Below are 21979 nucleotides of genomic sequence, written 5' to 3' on the forward strand. Positions count from 1 at the left end.
TCGGCCAGCACGGAGGCCCAGCCCTCGGCCAGCACGGAGGCCCAGCCCTCGGCCAGCACGGAGGCCCAGCCCTCGGCCAGCACGGAGGCCCAGCCCTCGGCCAGCACGGAGGCCCAGCCCTCGGCCAGCACGGAGGCCCAGCCCTCGGCCAGCACGGAGGCCCAGCCCTCGGCCAGCACGGAGGCCCAGCCCTCGGCCAGCACGGAGGCCCAGCCCTCGGCCAGCACGGAGGCCCAGCCCTCGGCCAGCACGGAGGCCCAGCCCTCGGCCAGCACGGAGGCCCAGCCCTCGGCCAGCACGGAGGCCCAGCCCTCGGCCAGCACGGAGGCCCAGCCCTCGGCCAGCACGGAGGCCCAGCCCTCGGCCAGCACGGAGGCCCAGCCCCTCGAACATGGAGCCCCCCCCCCCCCCACCACGGCTGCAGCCCTGTCCGTGTCCGTCCCGAGAGTGTCATGAGCGCAATACGCCGGCCGCTCACCTCTCCGGTACCGCCAGCCAGCGCGACTAGCTGATGATTTTTATTTGCAAATGTGAATGGCGCCGGCGTGACCTGGGGTCAAGCTGCCGGGACTTCGACCCATCCGGGCCGCAGAATCAACGGGACACTGAAGAATCGCGGGACTTGCCCCCTCGGCCGATTCTCCGGGCGGAGCAGCGCCGTTCATGATTAGGCCGTTCATGCCGGGTGGGAGAATGGCGCCGATCTGATGCCATCCCGCCATTCTCCCACCCAGCGTGGGGTTAGAGTATCCCGCCCCTAACGCCCTTCCGTTTGCACCATGCTTCAAGCCACACAGTGATCCTCCTGTCTATTTACCTAATTCTACTCTGGCTAGCATATGGCACTGGGAGTGATCTGGAGATTACTACCCTCAAGGTTCTAATTTTATCTTCCACGCTCTTGGAAAATCTGACCACAGAATCTCAATACCTGCCTGCTGTGTGCTGTTGGTACAAAAGTAATGCAAAACTTCTATCTCGCTTCCTTTTCCCTCCAGAATAATTTACAGCCTGTCCCTGAAGTCCTTTACCCTGGCACCAGGGAGACAACACACCATGTGGACTCACAGTGATAGTTATAGAAATGCCTATCTTCTCCAATATGATGGAATCGTCCATAACAACAGTACTCTGTTTTGCTATTCCCTCTGCATAGTCTCTTGCCCTTTGGTGCTCTGGTCTGGGTTGCAGTCCTTCCAGTTATTGTCGCTCTCAGCTATCTCTAATACTGATTAGCTGTTTGAAATTGGCACACACCCTGAAGACCACTGAACAGCCTGTCCCTTCCTACTCTTCTGGATTGCCATCCACCTACTACCCTGATGTCTCACTGCCTCTGGGATGACCACCTCCTGGAATGTAGAATTCAAGAAACTCTCATTCCTTCCTGGTGTTCCGCAGTGACTCCAGCCACCCCTAAAGCTCAGAAATCCTGATCTTGAGCTCAAGCAGATGTTGTTGGATTGTGGAGCTCGCTGTGGTTTCACTGGAGTCCAATATCAGGCGATAGCCAAAGCTAAACTGGGGTGCACCCTGGATGATGTTGGCTGGCTCTACTCTGATTTGAGTGCCCAACTTAGTTTGTTGGGATCATCAGACTGACCGATGCTCAAATTTCAATGCAACAGGGATAACTGAAGTTGTTTAAACCAACCTGATCAGAATTGCACACATTTCATTTGACCATCAGGTGGCACCATTACAACATGTTCAACTACCCAACATTTATGATTTACATTTCCGTACTTGACATTGTCTTAGGTCATTTATGAAGGCCCCACCTTCTCAACCTTGCCCCTCGCCTGAGGTGTGGTGACCCTCAGGTTAAATCACCATCAGTTAGCTCTCCCCCTCAAAGGGGAAAACAGCCTCTGGTCATCTGGGAATTGCTTACTAACTATATTTCACACATTGTTTGTTTTATGGTCAGAATTAGTGGATTTGTAGTTGGATAGAGGAGAGATTCATTTTGAATTATTTACTTTTGTAAAACAATACAATATACAGTCCATTTATTACAGCAGTCCTATCTCATGGGCATCCAGGCCTGGTGACTCTATTTTTATGAAGAAAAATGCAGCAGAAGCAAAAAAAATGACAACGATAACATTGCTATTTTACAATATTTGTGAAACTTGTGACTGGTACAAAATGCTAGTATGTGGAAATGTGCTCACAGTTGCCGACAAGCACTTTCCAGTTCGCAGGCTTTCTGTTGTCGATTGATGGTCGCCGGATGCCATATTTTTTGCAGTGAATGGGATTAAAATCTGAATGAGAGTATCTTCTGTTAGTTCTGTGCTATTTCCAGCAGTAGATTTCAGAGTGGCCCATGGGTGGAGGCCAGGAGACTGCAGGCACGTCTAAGAGGGTATGGCAATGGAACTTCAAATAGAGTAGGAAAGTAACCTGAATACTTAATTTAACCCATGTTCTCCAATAACTTTGCTACACACCTTGGGTGGAATTTTCCCCAAATTGCACGGAATGCTGGATCAGGTGATAAAAGCTGTGTGAAGCTCGCTGGCTTCACAGATGCTTTTTGCTGCCTGATTGAACAGCATTCTGCAACTTCAGAATGCTGGCAAAGATCACACCGCAAACTGGAAAGGAAGGGGAGGGGCAGGAATGCTGGGCCTCTGATCGGGGTGCCGTTTTTAAAGGGTGCCCCGATCTCAAAGCTACATAAAAAGTATGGTCGATAGAGCGCTGTAATTCTAAATGGTGATCCAGAGATTCCCTTGCTTTCCCTGACTCCTAGGCAGACTTAGGTGGATGCCAATCAGGTCAAACTATTATTTCAAGTTATCCCCCGGTATAATCCATATCTTACTAGGAGATTCCATCTACTTACCACTCAGTAGCTTACACAAAGTTATTGGATAGGCATATGGAGTGCACTAGAATGATTGGGAGTAGGTTGATTTGAGTTTCAGAGTAGTTCGACACAACATGGTGGGCCGAAGGGCCTGTACTATGCTGTACAGTTCTATGTTCTAGAGCAGGGGTGGGCAAACTATGGCCCGCGGGCCGCATGCGGCCCGCCAAAGGTCTTTATGCGGCCCACCAAGATCAAGTCATTAAAAAAAAACGTTTTTTATTTAAAAAAAAAAAAAATGTTTTAATTTTATTTTAAGGTTAATGGGGGGGGGGCTGTTGGGTTACTGGTATAGGGTGGATATGTTGACTTGAGTAGGGTGATCATTGCTCGGCACAACATGTGTTTCATGTGAAGTTTCTACTTTAAAATATTAATTAATAAAAATTAATTGCTTTTTTTTTCTTTAAAAACCTTTTATTTTGGCTATTTTAAATATTAATTATTTTACTTCATATACTATGCGGCCCTTTAAAATTGTGAATTTCTGAATGTGGCCCTTGCACGGAAAAGTTTGCCCACCCCTGTTCTAGAGTAAACTTTATGATAATGATAACCACTCTTTCAGGTTAGCAATTTAAACTTAACTTTATTTGCAATATAAAAAGATAAAAACTATTTTTACAGAAAGGTAAAAAGATCTTTTCTTGTTCGGACCAATTGTAAGACTTTCAAGTCTATTTTGTCAATCTTTTTTCTTTAACGTTTGGTCTTCTGTTCGCTTCTCTGGGTTGCTCGGTCTTCAGATGCTGCTTGTCCCATCAGCGAGGAAGATTCTCTCTTTCTGCTCACTTTTCAGAGTTTTTAATAGCAATTTATGCAGCCTGACCTTCACAAATGGCTCCCTTCTGCTGCTTGAGCCTGACAGTTGAAAGCTAATTTCTATCGGTTAAAAGCGTGGCACCTCCAACAGCACAGCTTCATTCCACCAGCTCGCCAATACTTACTTTGAACTTTATCACTTTGCTTGACATGTAATAAATTTGTCTGTGTCTTTGTGAGTAACTTTTCAGATTTATGTCTTTTTAATGATTTTTTTCAGTCTCAATCCGGGACATCTTTGAGTCAAGCTAATGTCATGTTCAGGTTACCCCCCTTGACTCTATCCTTATCTGGCTTGGCCATTTTCTAAAAGGTTTTAGTGTCAAAATGGTGTATGTTATAATGTAATCTTGTTACCTTATGGGTTTCTTTATTTGTAAATCAGTTGTCTCAGCTTATTACTGGTGTCAGCAAGTTTCACGCTTAACAGTTGTCCCTTATTTTACACCTTATCTTCTGGCTGCTCTTCTTAATTGTTCAATAAAACAATTCATTGCTTAAAGAATTGTGAAATACTGTTCCCTTTCATATAACTTAAGAATTTAAGTCAACCAAATGACTTTTTAACTTGTAAATCAGAATGAATTGTTCCTATCTGTTTTCCTTCCCGTCTGTGAAGCTGTCTGCATTTCAAACAAGCTGCTGCTGTTAACCCCTTGTGGGACTTCTCCCTTTCATTAAAAGTCTCAGGCATTCTCAGTGTTACTCTCATGTTTCAAATGTCATATTTATCCAATTTTTCATTACCCCCCCCAAGGAGATTAAGGCCCCCATCCCCCTTCTACCCCGCCCACCCAATGGAGATTGGGACCCCCCCAACGAAGATCAGAATGGTACCCTCCACGGAGATCAAGATGGCCCCCCCTCCAACGAAGATCGGAATAGCACAGCCCCTCCCATGGAGATCGGGATGGCCACCCCAACGGAGATCAGCATGTCCTTTCGCCACCCAGAGATTGGGACCCCATTCCCCAGAGATCGGGACCCTGGCAGACAAGAGGAACACCCCCAACCATCACATGCAGAAGCTGACCACCCTGCCACACCAAGATTAGGGCAAATCCCTTGCCTGCTCCGCACGCACCATGCAGGCATAGGAAATGCCAGGCACTGCATGGCCATGTCCCTCACCATCGTGGCGCTGTTTATGAAGACCAGTACTAATCCGCACCCGAGTGAGGTCTCACCGATGCAGCTGGTGTCTTCCAGGAGCTGGGAGAGTGTGGCCTCAAACAAGCTGTGCATATTTAGGTGCGCCTAATGGCATTTAGGTGTGATCAAGATCGCGCGGGCATAGTGAGTCGGGTGACTCGCGCTCGGCGCTTGGCACGAAACCCGATTTGGGCCCCTCCCGCGAGGCATCCAATGCCATGTGATTGGCGGCGGGCCGTGGAAAAGTTTTATGATTTCAAATGTGTGTGGTACTGGTCTCTTTATTTAAGGAACAAAGTAAATGCATTGAACGTGGAAGTGATTTCGAGGAAATTTACTCGATTGACACCTGGAATGAATGAATTGTCTTCTAAGGATAGGTTGAAATAGCTGGACTTTTTTTTACTAGAATTTAGAAGAGTGAAGGGTGACTTTGATTGAAGCATGTAAGACACTGAACGGTGTTGACAAAGTGGATGTTGAATGGATGTTTCCTCTTGTGGGTGAGTCCATCTTGCGGGAACTGTTTTAAAATTAGGGGATGTCCATAAAGGACAGAGATGAGGAAGTAATTTTTTCTCTGAGGATTGTGCGACTTCGGAATTCTCTGCCTCAGAAAGCGGTGGAAGCAGGGATTACTGAATATTTTTAAGGCAGAGGAAGATAGATTCTTGTTGGTCGAGGGAATCAAAGGTGATCAGTAGATGGGGAATGTGGAAGTCAACACAAACAGATAATTAGATCTGCCATGATCGTATTGAATGATGCAGTAGGTTCAAGGGGCCAAAAGGCCTACTTCTGCTCTTATTTTTACGTATGTTCGTATAAACAGTAGAGATTGCTTAGAAAGGCACAGATTAATCAAGGATACTCAGCATAGATTTGATAACAAGGATGTATCTGCCAAAAAATGATTTTGAGGCAGCAGCAATGGGGCAATGAGACAAGTGTATTTGATGTGCATGGATCTTAGCAAGGTTTTGGGCAAAGACACAATTGGCAGAATGGTCAGAAAACTAAAAGCCCAAGCGAAGTAAGGGTAAGTAACAATTTAAATCCAAAGTTACCCCACAACTGTATAAAACAGTATTTAGGGTGCATCTCGATTACTGTGTGTAGTTCTGGTCACGACAATATAGGACGGATGTGAGAGTACGAGAGAGAGTATAGAGGAAGTTGCCAGAAGTAGAGAATTTTAGCTATGAGGAAAGATTGGATAGGTTGGGGATTTTTTCTTTGGCGCATGGAAGGCTTGAGGGAAGGGCTTGGGGAATTGAGGTGTACAATGTTATGATAGGCTGAGAAAGTGTGGATAGCAAGAATCTATTTCTCGAGTGGAGAGGTCAGTAACCGGGGAGAATGCATGGAGAGATTAGAGGGGATTAGATTAGATTTAGATTTATTGTCACGTGTACCGAGGTACAGTGAAAAGTATTGGTTTTTTTTAGAAACTATTTTATTGAAGCATTTGTAATTTTCACAGTTTAACACATTAACATTTCGTAAACAACCGCGTGGGCCGAAACATGTACAAAAACCTAAAAAAAAAACAATGTCCCCAACTGCCTGCGCCCTATTTCCTAACTACCCATATACCGAGTTCCCTGTCCTTATCTAACACTGCCATGCCTCCTATTTTCTTCCCCCTCCCCCCTTACTGCTGACGTTCAATTTTCTTTGAAGAAGTCGGTGAACCCCTGAGTTGATCCTCTCAAGGCGAACTTGATTTTTTCCAGGCTGAGAAACCCAGCCATATCACTGACCCACACACCTGACTTTGGGGGCTCCGAGTCCCTCCATCCCAGCAAAATCCGTCTCCGGGCCACCAGGGAGGAGAAGGCCAGGACATCGGCCACCCTACCCCCCCCCTGGCCCCCGGATCATCCGACACCCCAAATATTGCCAGTTCTGGACTCGGGGTTACCCTCCCTTCCAGGACTTCTGACCTAACGTCTGCAAAACCCTGCTAAAAGAACCTCCTCAAAGAACCTGCTCATCCAGGCTACCGTCATGTGGGCCCTGTGTACCACTTTGAACTGGATCAGGCTAAGTCTGGCACAGGACGAAGATGAATTGACTCTCTTCAAGGCTTTCTCCCACTTTTCCATTTCCAGCTCTCTTCCTAGCTCCTCTTCCCACTTCCGCTTCACCTCCCTGATCGGGGCTCCCTCCTTGTAAATCTCTGAAATCCTCCCCTCTCCTATCCCTGTTTTTGACATCACCTTATCCTGTAGTCCCCTCAGTGGGAGGCGAGGGATGCTTGGAACCTGCCTCCGCACAAAGTCCCGGGCCTGAAGATATCAAAACCCATTCCCGCCCGGTAGCTCAAACTCCTCCTCTAATGCCTTCAAGGTCGGAAAGCCCACCTGGATAAATAAATCCCAAAATCTCTCGATCCCTGCCTGCTGCCACCTCCTGAAGCCCCAATCCAGCTTCCCCGGGATAAACCGTTGATTGTTACAAATCGGAGACCACACTGACGCCCCTTCCAGTCCCATGTTCTGCCTCCATTGCCCCGACACCCTTAGGGCTGCCACCACCACAGTGCTTGTAGAGTACTGAACCAGCGAAAACAGCAGGGGCGCCATTAGTAAAGTCTCCAAAAGCCTCCTCGCACCCTTGCAGGATGCCACTACCTACTTACTGACCATCGATATGTTGGCCGCCCAGTAATAATTAATAAAGCTCGGGAGGGCCAGGCCCCCCTCCACGCGACCCCGCTCCAGGAGTGCCCTCTTTACTCGCGGGGTTTTCCCCGCCAGACAAAACCTTTAATTGCCACATTTGATTTTCTAAAAAAAGCCTTTGGGTCAAAAATCGGAAGGCATTGAAAAAAGAAAAGTAGTTTTGGGAGGACTTCACCGTCTGGACCATTCCCGCTAGCGTCAGCGGGAGCATGTCCCATCCATGGAAGTCCCTTTTCAATTGGTCGACCGCTTTACCCAGATTTAACTTGTGGAGCTGCCCCCACTCTTTAGCCACTTGAATCCCTAAATATCTGAAACTCCCCGTCACCGGAGTTAAAAGGTAACTCCCTAAGTCTCCTTTCCTGTCCCTGCGCCTGGGTCACAAACATCTCGCTCTTTCCCATATTCAGCTTGTAGCCTGAAAATCGCTCAAATTCTCCCAATACCTCCATGATTTTGGTCATTCCCCCAGCGGCTCTGTAGCATAAAGCAGCAAGTCATCGGCATAAAGAGAAACCTTGTGCTTTACCACCACCACCCCCCCCCCCCCCCCCCCCCCCCCACCACTATTCCCTGCAATGCACTCAATGCTCTTACGGGCCATTCATAAAGGCTCTACGGCCAGGGCAAGCAGTAATGGGGAGAGAGGGCATCCCTGCCTTGTCCCTCTCCGAGATTAAAATATTCTGACCGGGTTCAGTTGATTCTCACATTTGCCACCGGGGCCTGATGTAACAGCCGGACTCAGTCCACAAATCCCTGCCCGAACCCAAACCTGCCTAAAATATCCCTTGGGTACTTCCACTCGACCCGGTCGAAAGCCTTCTCTGCATCTATGACTACTACCATCTCAACATCGCACCCCTCCCCTGGCATCATTATAACATTGAGAAGCCTTCTAATATTGGACGTCAGGTGCCTGTCCTTCATAAATCCCATCTGATCCTCATCTATTACCTCCGGGACACAATCCTCTATTCTGGTGGCCAAGACTTTTGTCAGTAATTTAGCATCTAGATTTGAAAGGGAAATTGGTATGTACGATCCACAGCTTTCCGGGTCCTTGTCTCGCTTCAGGGTGAGAGAGATTGATGCCTGTGATAGCGTTGGGGGAAGCACTCCCAACTTCTTAGATTCATTGAAAGCCTTGATTAATCGCGGCCCCACTAGCCCCGAAAACATTCTATAAAATTCCACTGGGAATCCGTCAGGTCCCTGGGCCTTACCCGATTGCATTGCCCCCAATCCATCTATCACTTCACCGAGCCCAATTGGTTTCCACCAGCTACTCATCTACCTTCAGGAACTCCAGCCTCTCCAGCAATTGGTTCATTCCCTCCTCCCCCGCATGGGGTTCTGACTCGTACAAACGGCTATAGAATTCACAGAACAAGTCATTAACCGCCCCCGGGTCCCTCACTCCTTTCCCCCTCACGTCCTTAATTTTCCCTATCTCTCTCGCTGCCTCCTGCTTCCACAGCTGATGTGCCAACATCCTGCTAGCTTTCTCCCCATATTTGTACACTGCCACCTTTTACCCTCCTCAGCTGTCCCTCCGCCTTTCCTGTGGAAAGGAGCCCAAAATCCATTTGAAAGTTAAAAGTATTGTTATGAATATAGTCCAGGCAGATCGTTCCATACATGAAAAACATAGGATAAATGATAAATAAACAATTTAAATAAATGGACATTGGGTGAAGTATACGGAGTGTAGTGTTGCACAGTACAGAAGATTTGTGAAGAGATCAGTTCAGTCCATAAGACTCAGAATAGTAGCATTTTCAGTACAGAAGGAGGCCATTCGGGCCGAATAGAGTCTTCACCGGCCCTTGGAAAGAGCACCCTACTTAAGCCCACACCTCAACCCTATCCCCGTAACCCAGTAGCCCCACCTAACCTTTTTGGACACTGGGGCTTGAGGGGAACCCATAACGGGGTGTTGCTCACTTGGGGTGAGGCCTTGCCAGCGATTTGGGGGGGGGGGGGCCTTGCCAGCGATTATGGGGTGCTGTTATTCTGAGTTTGGGGCACACTTTAAAAATGGCCCTGTGATCTCTGAGGCCTGGCAGTGAGTTTAGACCCTGCCCCTTTCCAAAACCCACCCCATCCATAAAAGTTTCCAAGTGCCATTGAATAGAACCTGATTAGTCCTTCCAGGGCCAGGGGAAATGCACTGGTTTTCCCACTGCCGATAGCACTTTGTTTTTTTTTGTGAATCACAGCCACTGTCAATATTGGATTCACTGCACATTGTGCACCCTTACACTATTTCCTGAATGATGGAAGTAATTAATGAACTTACAGTAATAGAGATATTAGATAATTAGAAAAGTTAATATAAAGTTACAACATAGAAATATGCCATTTGACCCAACCAGTGTACTTTGATGTTCACCCTTCATGCCATGGAATCATTTACAGCAGGGAAAGAGGCAATTTGGCTCATCAATTCCATACTGGCTCCCAGTGGAGCACTTCATTCAGAATCGCTCCCCTGCTTGATTCCCATTGACCTTGGGTTATTTCCTTCATATGCCCATCCAATTGCCTTTTGAAATCATTGATTGTTTCTACTTCCACCGCCCCATGGGCAGCGAGTTCTGGGTCATACTTGCTCGCTGGGTAATAATGATCTTCATCACATTCCCCGGTATCTATTGCCCCAAATTTTAAATCTGAGTCCCCTCGTCCTTGTACCATCAGCAAATGAGAAGAACTCTTCCTTGTCTTGTTTGCCCTATCTAAACCTGTTGTAATCTTGTACACCTTTATCAATCTCCTCGGCACCCTCTCAAGGACCTTTTACGTCCTTCCTAAAATATGAGTAAACAGTCAAATCATATGTATAGTCCCTTCTTTTCCTTCATGCACCTATCCAGTCTAATCTTGAAGATTGAAATAATTTATCCATCAGTCACTGACTCCAGAAATGAATCACTGTGCAACATAAGTAATACTTTACCCAAGTTTTATGAAATTAAAAATGCAGTTGCTCTGCCAGCTTTATTTTCACGGAAATATCTTAAATGATTAATTTCCGGCCCTTTCCCTATCTCAAGGAATTCATGGAAAATGCGTGAGCCAGTTACTTTTTCATAACGGGAATAGATGGAGGCTATTCGGTAGCTCCATCCTGCTGCTCTATGAAGTTAAATCATGGGAGATCTGTGCCACAGTCTCCTTTGCTTGTTTTAGTGGATTAAAGATTGTGTTAAAAGAAAGGAGGAAGTAATTTGGTATGTATTAGCAACAGTAACCTAACCAACTATGCTGCTTCGGATAACACAGGCTGCCACTTGATGCAGTCTTAACTAAAGGATGCTCCAGACTCTGAAATGAGTTCAACGTGATTATTGAACTATTAACACAGTTCTCAAATGAGTTCGACTCTCTGCTAATCTAACTGTAGTAACTCAGTCTAACTGTACCAGCTTGCTCTAAGCCACGTGCTGCGGTGTGATGCTGCTGATCAACCCTGTCTAACTCTCTAAATGTCTGTCTGTGGAAAGAGGCAGGGTGTGAGTGCCTCATCCCTTTTATAGTGTTTATGTCATGCCCCCTTGTGGTGATGCCACCTCTGAGTGTCCTGACTGCCCATTGGTTGTGTCCTATTCTGAGTGTTCATTGGTTGCATGTTTGCATATCATGACACCAACTGTAATTTTGTTGTTGGATTAGTAGGGAAAGAAAAGATTAAACAGCACTGCCCTCTTTAAAGTGACTGTTATTTGTCAAGATTTTGCTGATAATTTTTAAATATTTCCTGTGGCATCAGTTCTGGCTCAGTAGGTAGCACAGTTGTCTCTGGGCCAAATGGTTGTGGGTTCAAGTCCCAGTCAAGAACTGAAATACAGCATTGAGGCTGGCACTGCCAGGTGCGATATTTTGGATGAGGGTGGGGGAAAAAATCCCATGATACAATTTTGAAAAAGAGAAACGTTTTCCTGATATCCTAGTCAATCGTTGTCTGTCTCCCAACCAGCGTCACTAAAGGCCGATTCTTTGGTTATATCATTGCTATTTGTCAGACCTTGCTATGTGCTTTTCTTACAATCGTTCAAAAATAATTAATTGATGTAAAACTATTTAGGATGTACTGAACTCGTGAAAGCAAAATCTTTATGTCAATATTTTAAAATCACAAATTTCACGAGTTGTGCCATGAGTTCTCTTGTGTTGACTTGGTTACCATAGCATTTAGAAAGCTAGCAATAAAATACTTATATCAATTAATGATATAAATGATTGAGAAATATGATGCTTTTGCAATTATTGCATGTTTGTCCCTTGTGATCGCCCACTTTAAAACCAGGTTATGTTGCAGATTCTCGCAAACCTAAGAAAATTGGCCAGTATTTTAGTCCTAATTATATTTTACGGTGCTTTTTCCTCCCCAACCCTACTCTCCCCGCTTCCTTTTTCCCCTCTTCCCATCCCTCCCCTTATTAAAGGAAAATTATACTGGTACCAAGTCCACTATGACTTGCACATTCGGACACACACCCGGGAACACCTGTATTACTGTGCTCAGTGCAGCTACTCCTCCATCACCAAGAACTGCCTAAAACGCCACGTCCTGCAGAAGCACAGCAACATCCAGCTGAGGTGCTCTTCCGAGGGATGTAGTTACAGCACTGCGGACAAGTACAAGCTGCAGGCGCACCAGAGAAACCATGGTGAACTGGTAAGTTCCTCACCCACAATATAATTCTCTATGCCAAAATGTGCCACAGCTAAGGGACACTGCCTCCAAAATATTATTGGTTCCAGGGTTTTGCACCAGACAGCCAGGTCTTTTCAACTCTTGAGTGGGCTATCTAGAAATGTTTAAATTTAAACCAACCATTAAATAAAACTAATTTTTCTTCAACTTCATTTACATGCGTGCCTCACAATGTGGAGATATTAAACTTAAAAGAAGTATCACCAACTTGGCTTTGTTGTGATAGCTCTGTTATCCCTCAGATAGAAAGTTTTGGGTTCAAGCCCCATTCTAGGGCTTGAGCACATAATTTAGGCTGACAAGTCAGTGTAATCATTGAATGAGTGCTGAACTCTCTGAAGTATAGTCTGGAACAAGGCTTTGTCCAACTGTGTGTGAATGTAAACGTTTTCACATCTCTATTCGAAGAAGAGTTCTTCCCAGTGTCATTGATTAACTTGTTAGATCTTATTGTGATTAACAGCATGAAAATTTGGTTGCTTCACTGATTGAGCAACATCTCACAATTTTTTGAGAATGTAAAAGGCATTTATTTTCTTCACTGATTTTTTTCATCACCAGGAAAGTAATGCTCAGAATGCAATCACCCCATCACTATTCCTATCCCCTGTCTGTACCAGTTGGACTAGGGGATGGTGGTGGTGGGGAGGAATTGAACAGGCAGGCTAGATAGCATTTCTCAATGCAAAGACCATTAGGCTATCTTTGCTCCTGTACGTAGAATTATCATCTTTGACCTCTTCTTTGATTGGATACTACCATTTTTAATCAGTAAATGAATAGAATTACACATGCTGTTTTGAACTTTTGGAGTAAAAATACAGTCCTAGTTAAAACATGGGGTATGATTTCCATTCCATCTAAAAGCATATGTGATGATATAACTATCTCTAATTTTCCAGAGTACTAGTCCAACGACAATACTCTAGCAAAGGTTTTCTCCAACTACATTGGAGTACCAATGCAATTATTTTAATTCCCCAGCATAAATTCTAATCCCTTGGCACAGGCTCCATCCCTCTCCCTGGGAATTGTTTCAGGCTAAATCAGACTGCTAACAACCTTGATGTATTTAGCTCCCAACCACATATCTACTCATTAGCAAGACCGCCTACTTCCACACCTTAACACCATCTGGGTTTTCTACAGAATCATAGAGTTTCTACTGTGGGCTCTGCCCATGTCACCTGCTATTGAAGGCCTCATCCTTGCCTTAGTTAGCTCTAGATTTGATTATTCCAATGTTCTCTTGGCTGGCCTTCTCTTTTGCACCCTCCGTAAACTTGAGCCCATCCAAAACCTACTACTAACACCTTAGCTCGCACCAGGTCCTGCTAACTTCACCACTTTCTGCCCTAGCTGACATAACTTCATCTATGGCAACGCCTCAAGTTTAAAATATTCATTGTTTTCAAATCCCTCCATAGACTTGCAGCTCCCTCACATACTCCATCCCATTAGTCTGAGCTTCTCCAGTTCTGGCCTCCCACAGGTCTCCTGTTTTAATCAATCCACCATGATAGCTGTGTTTCCAGTTATCTAGGCACTAACCTCTGGAATATCTGCCCTACACCTCACCGTCTGTGTCTCTTTTCGCCTTAAAACACGGCTTAAAACCCATTTGACCAAGCTTTTGATCAACTGCCCTAATATCCCCTTATATTAAATTTTGTATGAAAATACTCCTGTGACGTTTCTTAAGATGGTTTGCTATGTGAGAGGTGCTATATAAATGCAAATTGTTGCATTATTATAATTCTGAATTCAGCTACTGGCCCAATGTTTAGGAATGCCCAGCTCACTGTGGGCTACATTGATGTTTAACAATAGTTAGTTGAGTTTCAAAAAAAAAATCAGAGACTCCTACCACACATTGGAAAATATTGAACATTCTGACCAACAATGGAGCTCTTTTTTTAGGCACAATTATCACCGATTCACAACCCTGTAAATATTTTTTAAAATAAATTTAGAGTACCCAATCCATTTTGTTTCCAATTTAGGGGCAATTTAGCACGGTCAATCTACTAACCCTGCACATCTTTGGGTTGTGGGGGCGAAACCCACCAAACACGGGGAAAATGTGCAAACGCCACATGGACAGTGACCCAGAGCCGGGATCGAACCTGTGACCTCGGTGTCGTGAGGCAGCAATGCTAACCACTGCGCCACCGTGCTGCCCTCTGTTTTTATTTGTTCATGGGATAATGGGCATTTCTGACTGGGCCAGCATTTATTACCCATCCCTAACTGCCCTTGAACTGAATGGCTTACCAGGCCATTCAACCACAATATGGGAGCTATTGACTACAGCTATTTTTGTCAGACTGGTAATACTTTGTGATGCACAATCAATGGACACGAAAAGTAGGTGAAGTCCGAAACGAAAGGCTTTAATCAGCAAGAAGTGAGCCCGGCAGCAGACGTACAGAAATGGCCTAGCTGCTGGGCAACACGGGTTCTTATACCCCGCCTCGTAGGCGGAGCTACCTTCCTGTTGGCCAATAGGAATACGGAGAACACGATACTTGGGCCAATGGGCAGCGAGCCCTCTGCACCAATGGCAGCTCACACTCCCAGGTACCATAATACCCCTAGTCATACTACCACACTTTGTTGATTGTGCAACACTTTAGAGTGACAACAACCTGAGTGCTGAATTAATTTTTAGCAACTACATTGACATTTTTGTGATGTTGATCATTTTCAGCAGATGAGTGGTCAAAGACATTGATTAGGTTAATTTTCAGATTTTATCCCTCTAAATTTTGAACCAGCACTGGAGAGAGAGAAATATTGCATCAAATTTATAGCTCAGCCTGTTAAATTACTTAATATAACTACAAATGATATTTGAATTATATTTCTAAACCTGAAACCTAATCAGTTAAATAAAACACAATAAAGATAACAGCGCAGGTGATATGTTGCAGCTCTAGCATGTGGAGCTGGTAGACACCAGTGTGATCCATGGCGATCTCATCTGCAGTAAGCATCTACAGGTCGAGGAAATTTGATTCAGAGTTAATGAACTGAAGTCCAGCATTTCGGCACTGCGATGAATCAGTGAGGGGGAACAGTACTTGAACACTTGTTCCATGAGGCAGTCATGACTAGCTACTTCTGATTTTGTACATGGTCAGGGACAGATGTGTGTATCTGCAATTGAGAGTTGGAGTTAGATTGTAAGTTAGAGGTACCCAGAATGGATAAGTGGAGGATACTCATGCCCTGCAATTGTCCAACAGGATAGCGGGTTGATGAGCAACCCAATCATAACACTATGATGTATGGAGCCATTCAAGTGGGGAGAGTAAAAAGAAGCGTCATTGTAGAGGAACGTCTAGTTATGGGGCTGATAATGTTCCCTTCAACTAAAGGCTGTGTTGCCTGCCCGCCGCTGGGGTTAAGGAATCTTCTTTGGGATGGAGAGAACTTGGAGTGGAGGGGGGAGAGAGGATCCAGTTGTCGTTGTACAATGACAGAAGAAGGGCTACGAAAGAGATTCTGTCCCGGGTGTATGTGCATCCAAGTTCAATTTAAAAAACAGAACACAAGGGTATAATTTTTGGATACCTCTCTAAACCATGAGTGAGTTGGCACAAGGTAAATAAGGTCAGAACGTTGAATGCGTGGCTCAAAGATTAATGTGGGAGAAATGGAGTTTGATTCATGGGCAACTGGCAGCACTACGTGGAAAAGAAGGAGCTGTACCATTGGGATGGCCTTCACATGGTGAATATGAGAAAAAAAGGAGAAATCCCTGTAATTTGGGTGCTGAAAACGCCAGGGCTCTACCCCCCACCATCTGGGCCATGAAAGAAGACAAGGCCCTGGCCACCCCAAATGGTCCCAAAGATTAGGGTTTCGAGCGATTCAATTTAGGGTCCGGAATACAGTTCAGATTGCTACCTAAATGAGATGTTGTGAGTCGAGGTTGGGGGAGGAAACCAACAGCGAGTTAGTGAAATTCATATCACCCAGTTGGGGCACAGATGTTGACCAGAATTACTGCGGTGTTCGACAGCAATCCGCAAATAATCATATATCGACCAATGGGGTCAGCCACAAAGATGAGGCGAACTAGACTCTTATTAATTAAAATCGCCGTGCCCCTGGCCCTACTATTGAAACTAGAGTGAAAAACCTACCCAACCCATCCTTTGTGTTGCCAGGTCAAATCCTGAATACAAACATGTGTTTCCTGCAAAAGGAAAATCAGAGTTCAGGATCTTAAGATGCGCAAATGCGCTCGATCAGTTTATAGAGACAGTCAAACCCCTAACGTTACAGGTAATCTGCCAGATTGGAGGCCTCCCACCAGCCCTCAAACTAGAGTCCACCATTCCTAAGGCAAGTTATTAAACAAGGGGCACCGAGAAAACAAAGCAACAAGATCCACCCAAGCTGGCCACCGAACCAAGTCAGGTGACTGGACAAAGAGAGACCAGCAGACACTGTCCGCAAAGTCAAACTAACACTAAAATCCACTACCCCACCCAAAGGCGCCATCGCAGTCGAGCATAATCACACCCAAAAGCAAATGGAAGAGTGGGAAACAAATAACAAAATTAAGCTAAACCTAAACTCTAAGCTCATTTGAAAACTATTGTTATGAGCTGCAGAAGACCCTTTAATACCACTCCCATTATCAAATACACCTTGTTAACAGGGAAACTCCCAACTGGAGAGTAAAAACTTATTTCACTTACAACACCATGTTGCCGACTAAGAGTCGCACCAAATGATATGAAATGAAAAACGAAAGGAAACAAATAGGTTCATGTAAGGAGTGAGCAGCAGAAATCCCTTGTATTTAATTAAGGAGATTATAGTAAATCCAAACAACAGACATGAAAAGAAACAAAATGCAAAGTGTCCGTACACCGAGCCATATAACCGATTAGACAGAGCACTAATTGTGCTTCAGGAGAAAAGAGTCAGCATCTCCCAGTGCATTTAAAAAATAGTCTTTTTCTCGGAATGTTACTCGAAGGCGAGCTGGATAAATCATCTTGAATTTGACTCCACTCTTGTACAGGGTGGATTTCACTCTATTGAAAGGGACTCTTTTCTTATCTTGGTCCGGACCCTGGTACAGGCTAATAGAGTGGCTTTCCCACGTACAATCCCGGTGTTGTCTTGCCCATCGAAGTGCCAACTCTTTTTCTTTAAAACTGTGAAATCTTGCGAACATTTCCCGAGGAGGATTTCCAGAGCGAGGCATACATCTAAGTGCACAATGGGCTCGGTTTAATTCTGGGGGGCTGGGGAGTAAGTACACCCTTACCCACCATCTTGTGGAGTAGGTCCAAGAAATACCGAGTAGGGGTGCAGCCTTCAATGCCCTCCGGTATTTACCAGCCTTTCACACTGGCAGGATATTCTAGTCCCACACCAGAGCACAGGTTTCCCAGCATCGAGAGGTGAATCAACCAGAAATCCTGTTGACATTGGCGGGACCACAAAATCTCGCTGGTGGGTGGCCTCCGCTGTTGAAAAACATGCAGCGGGTTGCACGATAAATCCCATCCTCTGTCTTCTGGATCTCTTCTCCAGGTCATTCAGTTTGGCTGTTAATGTTCTGTTATCTTTAATCACAGAAACAAGGTCAGACTCCAAGGAGGCATTCCTATCACTGTGGTCAGACAAAGAAGTCTCCATATCCGTGATTGGGGCTCCATGAGCTTCGACAGTCTTGCTGGTGGTCTTGAGAGGTAAAAGAATGGGGGCCAAGGCCTCCTCAATTGATATTTTAAGCTCCGCAGACCAGATCTGTCGAAATTTATCGAGTTCAATCGCCAAAATTTTGGTGAGTGCTTCAGCCATTAGTGGAGTATTTGGAGAGGAAACTGCCTCCGCCATCTTACCTCCAGTTGATCCCTGAGAGGCTTCAAAGTCTGTCTACGGTATTCGGGCTAATTCTTTTCTGGCTTTACCTCCCTTGGGCATCGCAGAGATGAGAAAACTTTACCCAGCAAGATTTTTACGAGAAGTTAAAGACCATGACTCCAGGAAAAAGGATAAAAAGATCAGGTTTCCAGCCGGAGCTATCTCGTGCATGTCTTCCCTTCACATCGCGCCCCCCACCCCGAAGTCCCCATCCATACACTCATAGCCAATCCCGTATCCACTACTTTAAATACTTATTCAAAAAATTCAGTCAGGTTTATAACCTGCCCTCTATAAATCCATGTTGGCTGTCTTTCATCAGCTCAGATTTCTTCAACTTTAATTAGTGATTCCAATACCAGTCTTTTGGATGAGATGTTAAACTGAGGCCACATCTGCTTGCTCGAGTGAATTAACAATCCCATGGAACTATTTGAAGAGCAGGGTTGTTGTCCCCAGTGTCCTGGCCAGTGTTTATCCTTCAGTTGACATCATAAAAACAGATTGTCTGGTCATTCTCACTTTGCTATTTGTGGGAATTTTGGTTGCGTATTTCCTACATTACAAAAGTGAATATACTTCAAAGTGTCCTCCATTTTCTCTAAGGTGCTTTGAAATGGTCTGAGAAGTGCTAGATAAATACAAATATTTGTTTTGTAAGAGGCAACGAGGAGTTCACACTGTTGGTTAAAAAAAACCCTTACTTTATTTTACACTTTAGCTATTTTGTACAGCTCCAGTAATTCACTACTGGGTCTTCTCTAGTCAAGCGACTATGCCTGTACCCCACAGCAGGATTCCACCTTCCATACTGAACTCAGACAGCTTGGAGGAAAATGCCTTCAACACTCCTGGGAACTGTCGATGACCAACTTTGGAAAGAATAGGGTCTGTCTGGGTCCATTCATGGATCTGCGATGCCGTGACAGGCAAAGAATCCATGAAATTCGGGGTCGAGACTACCTTGACCAATTCGGGGGTCGACAAGGGGCCAGTCGATAAAGGCAATCGGCTCCGTGCGTCTGCTTTGGCAAATTTGAGTCCCAGGTCTATGCTCAAAGGAATACCTGCAAACGGCTAGTAATAGATCCTAACGCTGGATGTGCACGGAATCAAAGAATGGAATCACTTTATTCTCTTTGAAGAGTCCGTGTAAAGGTTTATGATCTGTAATGAGAGTAAAATTGTGGCTGGAGAAATATTGATGAAAATGTTTTGCGGCGAATACCACCAGCAGGTCTTCCTTCTGTATCTGCGCATACTCCTTTCCTGCTGCAGCCCACATACGGGAGACGAAAGCGATTGGCAGTTCCCTTCCATTCTCCATTCAGTGGGAAAGAACAGCCACACTACCACAGGGGGAAGCATCGCATGTGATGAAAAAGGGTTTGGTGGGATCGTAATGCGTCAGTATCCCAGAAGACGACAACTGTTTGTTTACCGCCCGGAAAGCTGCTTCCTGCAGCCAGCCCCATGCCCATCTGTGATCCTTTTTCAGAAGGAGGTGTAAGGGAGCCAAAGCGGTAGCCAGGTTCAAAAGGAACTTCCAAACTTCCTGTAATAATTAACGAGACCCAGGAAAGACCAAAGTTCCGAGGCATTTGTCGGAGTGGGGAAATGTTGAATGGCATGCACCTTCTCTGCGATAGGGTGAAAACCTTTGTGATGCACCCGATAGCCGAGGTAGACTACCTTCTTTGAATGGAACATGCCTTGGCTCTCTGTAGGCGGACACCAGTTTCAGCAAACCACTTCAATATAGCCTCCAGGTTATCCAAATGCTCTTGTTCAGACGCACCCATATTCACTGTTAATTTATACTCCCTGCATAAACAGACTGTTTTGTCCGGCTTCATAACCGGTACCATCAGAGATGCCCAATCTGCGAACTGGATGGGCTTAATGATTCCCAAGAATTCCAAGCAAGCCAAGTTCAGTCCCCAACTTTTTGAAAAAGGCATGGAGAACCAGGTGTGCCTGGAAATATGGCAGGCCTTCCAGGTCGAACTGTATGGGGGCTACGGCCCCGTTTATCTTCTCCAACCTGGGTTGGAGCACTTCTGGGTGTTTTCCTAACACCTCACCCAAACCACCAGAACTTGTCTGAAGAATGTGCTGCCACTGCAGCTGCAGGTGATGCAGCCAGTCACGGCCGAACAAGCTGGGCCTGTGCCTTTTACCATGATTAACGGGAAGACGCCCATAAACCACCGGGGTCATAGTAGTACCTGCGATATCCAATGGTTCTCTTGTGTAGCCTGGGTATTTGTCCCCCACCCCATTATAGGGGGAGCTCATATTCTGCAAGCTCCACGGGGTAGTGGATCATCCCTACTCTGTAAGACCTGTGCGGGTTATAACACTTTCATTTTAACTTCCCTACAGCCAATGTACAGGGGCTGGTTTAGCTCACCAGGCTAAATTGCTGGCTTTTAAAGCAGACCAAGCAGGCCAGCAGCACGGTTCGATTCCCGTACCAGCCTCCCCGGACAGGCGCCGGAATGTGGCGACTAGGGGCTTTTCACAGTAACTTCATTGAAGCCTACTCGTGACAATAAGTGATTTTCATTTCATTTCATTTTCATGTTAAACTTAATATCTAGAATTTCTTGGTTTCTCTCTCTCACCTTTCTTGAATAATAGAACTCAGCATAGATCTTAAATAATGAATTGCAAATGGGAGAAATATATCATTGAACAGTCCTATGTATCTGAATAAGCAACATCAAACACACCCTTAGGCTGTTTTTACAGGACTTTGTTTTTCTTGTATTCCAGGAGCTTGACATTCGTGAGTGAGTTGCCAGAATTGTGAAAGTATGTCTTGACAGGAACTGGAGCAGTTCAAGAAGAAAGCCTACTTTAGAACATAGAACAGTACAGCACAGAACAGGCCCTTTGGCCTTCGATGTTGTGCCGAGCATTGTCCGAAACCAAGATCAATCTATCCCACTCCCTGTCATTCTGGTGTGCTCCATGTGCCTATCCACTAACCGCTTGAAAGTTCCTAAAGTGTCCAACTCCACTATCACAGCAGGCAGTCCATTCCACACCCTAACCACTCTCTGAGTAAGGAACCTACCTCGGATATCCCTCCTATATCTCCCACCCTGAATCTTTTAGTTATGCCCCCTTGTAACAGCTACATCCACCTGAGGAAATAGTATCTGAACGTCCACTCTATCTATCCCCTCATCATCTTATAAAGCTCTATTAAGTTGCCTCTCATCCTCCTCCGCTCCAAAGAGAAAAGCCCTAGCTCCCTCAACCTTTCCTCATAAGACCTAACCTGCAAACCAGGTAGCATCCTGGTAAATCTCCTTTGCACCCTTTCCCCCTTTCCAATGCTTCCACATCCTTCCGATAGTGAGGTGACCAGAACTGCACACAATACTCCACCAGGTCTCACCAGGGTCATGTATAGTTGCAGCATAACCCCGCGGCTCTTAAACTCAAGCCCCCATTAATAAACGCTAACACACTATAAGCCTTCTTCGCGGCTCTATCCACTTGAGTGGCAAACTTCAGAGATCCGTGGACTGAACCCCAAGATCTCGCTGTTCCTCCACATTCCTCAGAATCCGCATTCAAATTTTTTCTACCAAAACGAATCACTTTGCACTTATCAGGGTTAAACTCCATCTGCCATTTTTCAGCCCAGCTCTGCATCCTATTGATGTCTCTTTGCAGCCTACAACAGCCCCCCACCTCATCCACTACTCCACCAATCTTGGTGTCATCAGCAAATTTACTGACTCACCCTTCACCCCCCCCCAAGTCATTGATAAAAATCACAAAAAGCACTGACGATTCCAACACAATACG

At 45.4% G+C, this 21979-nt stretch overlaps 1 protein-coding gene across 5 annotated transcripts in view; it reads left to right on the forward strand.

Annotated features, from left to right (window-relative positions):
* Positions 1-21979, forward strand: part of LOC119972306 (zinc finger protein ZFAT-like) — a 152295-nt gene that overhangs the window by 68289 nt on the left and 62027 nt on the right. For all 5 annotated transcript variants that reach the window (XM_038808797.1, XM_038808798.1, XM_038808799.1 and 2 more), the window contains one exon: positions 11991-12223. In XM_038808797.1, the coding sequence (XP_038664725.1) occupies positions 11991-12223 (233 nt within the window). The remainder of the gene's footprint in view (positions 1-11990; positions 12224-21979) is intronic.

Source organism: Scyliorhinus canicula, chromosome 10 (genome assembly GCF_902713615.1).
Source record: "Scyliorhinus canicula chromosome 10, sScyCan1.1, whole genome shotgun sequence".
Classification (NCBI taxonomy): Eukaryota; Metazoa; Chordata; class Chondrichthyes; order Carcharhiniformes; family Scyliorhinidae; genus Scyliorhinus; species Scyliorhinus canicula.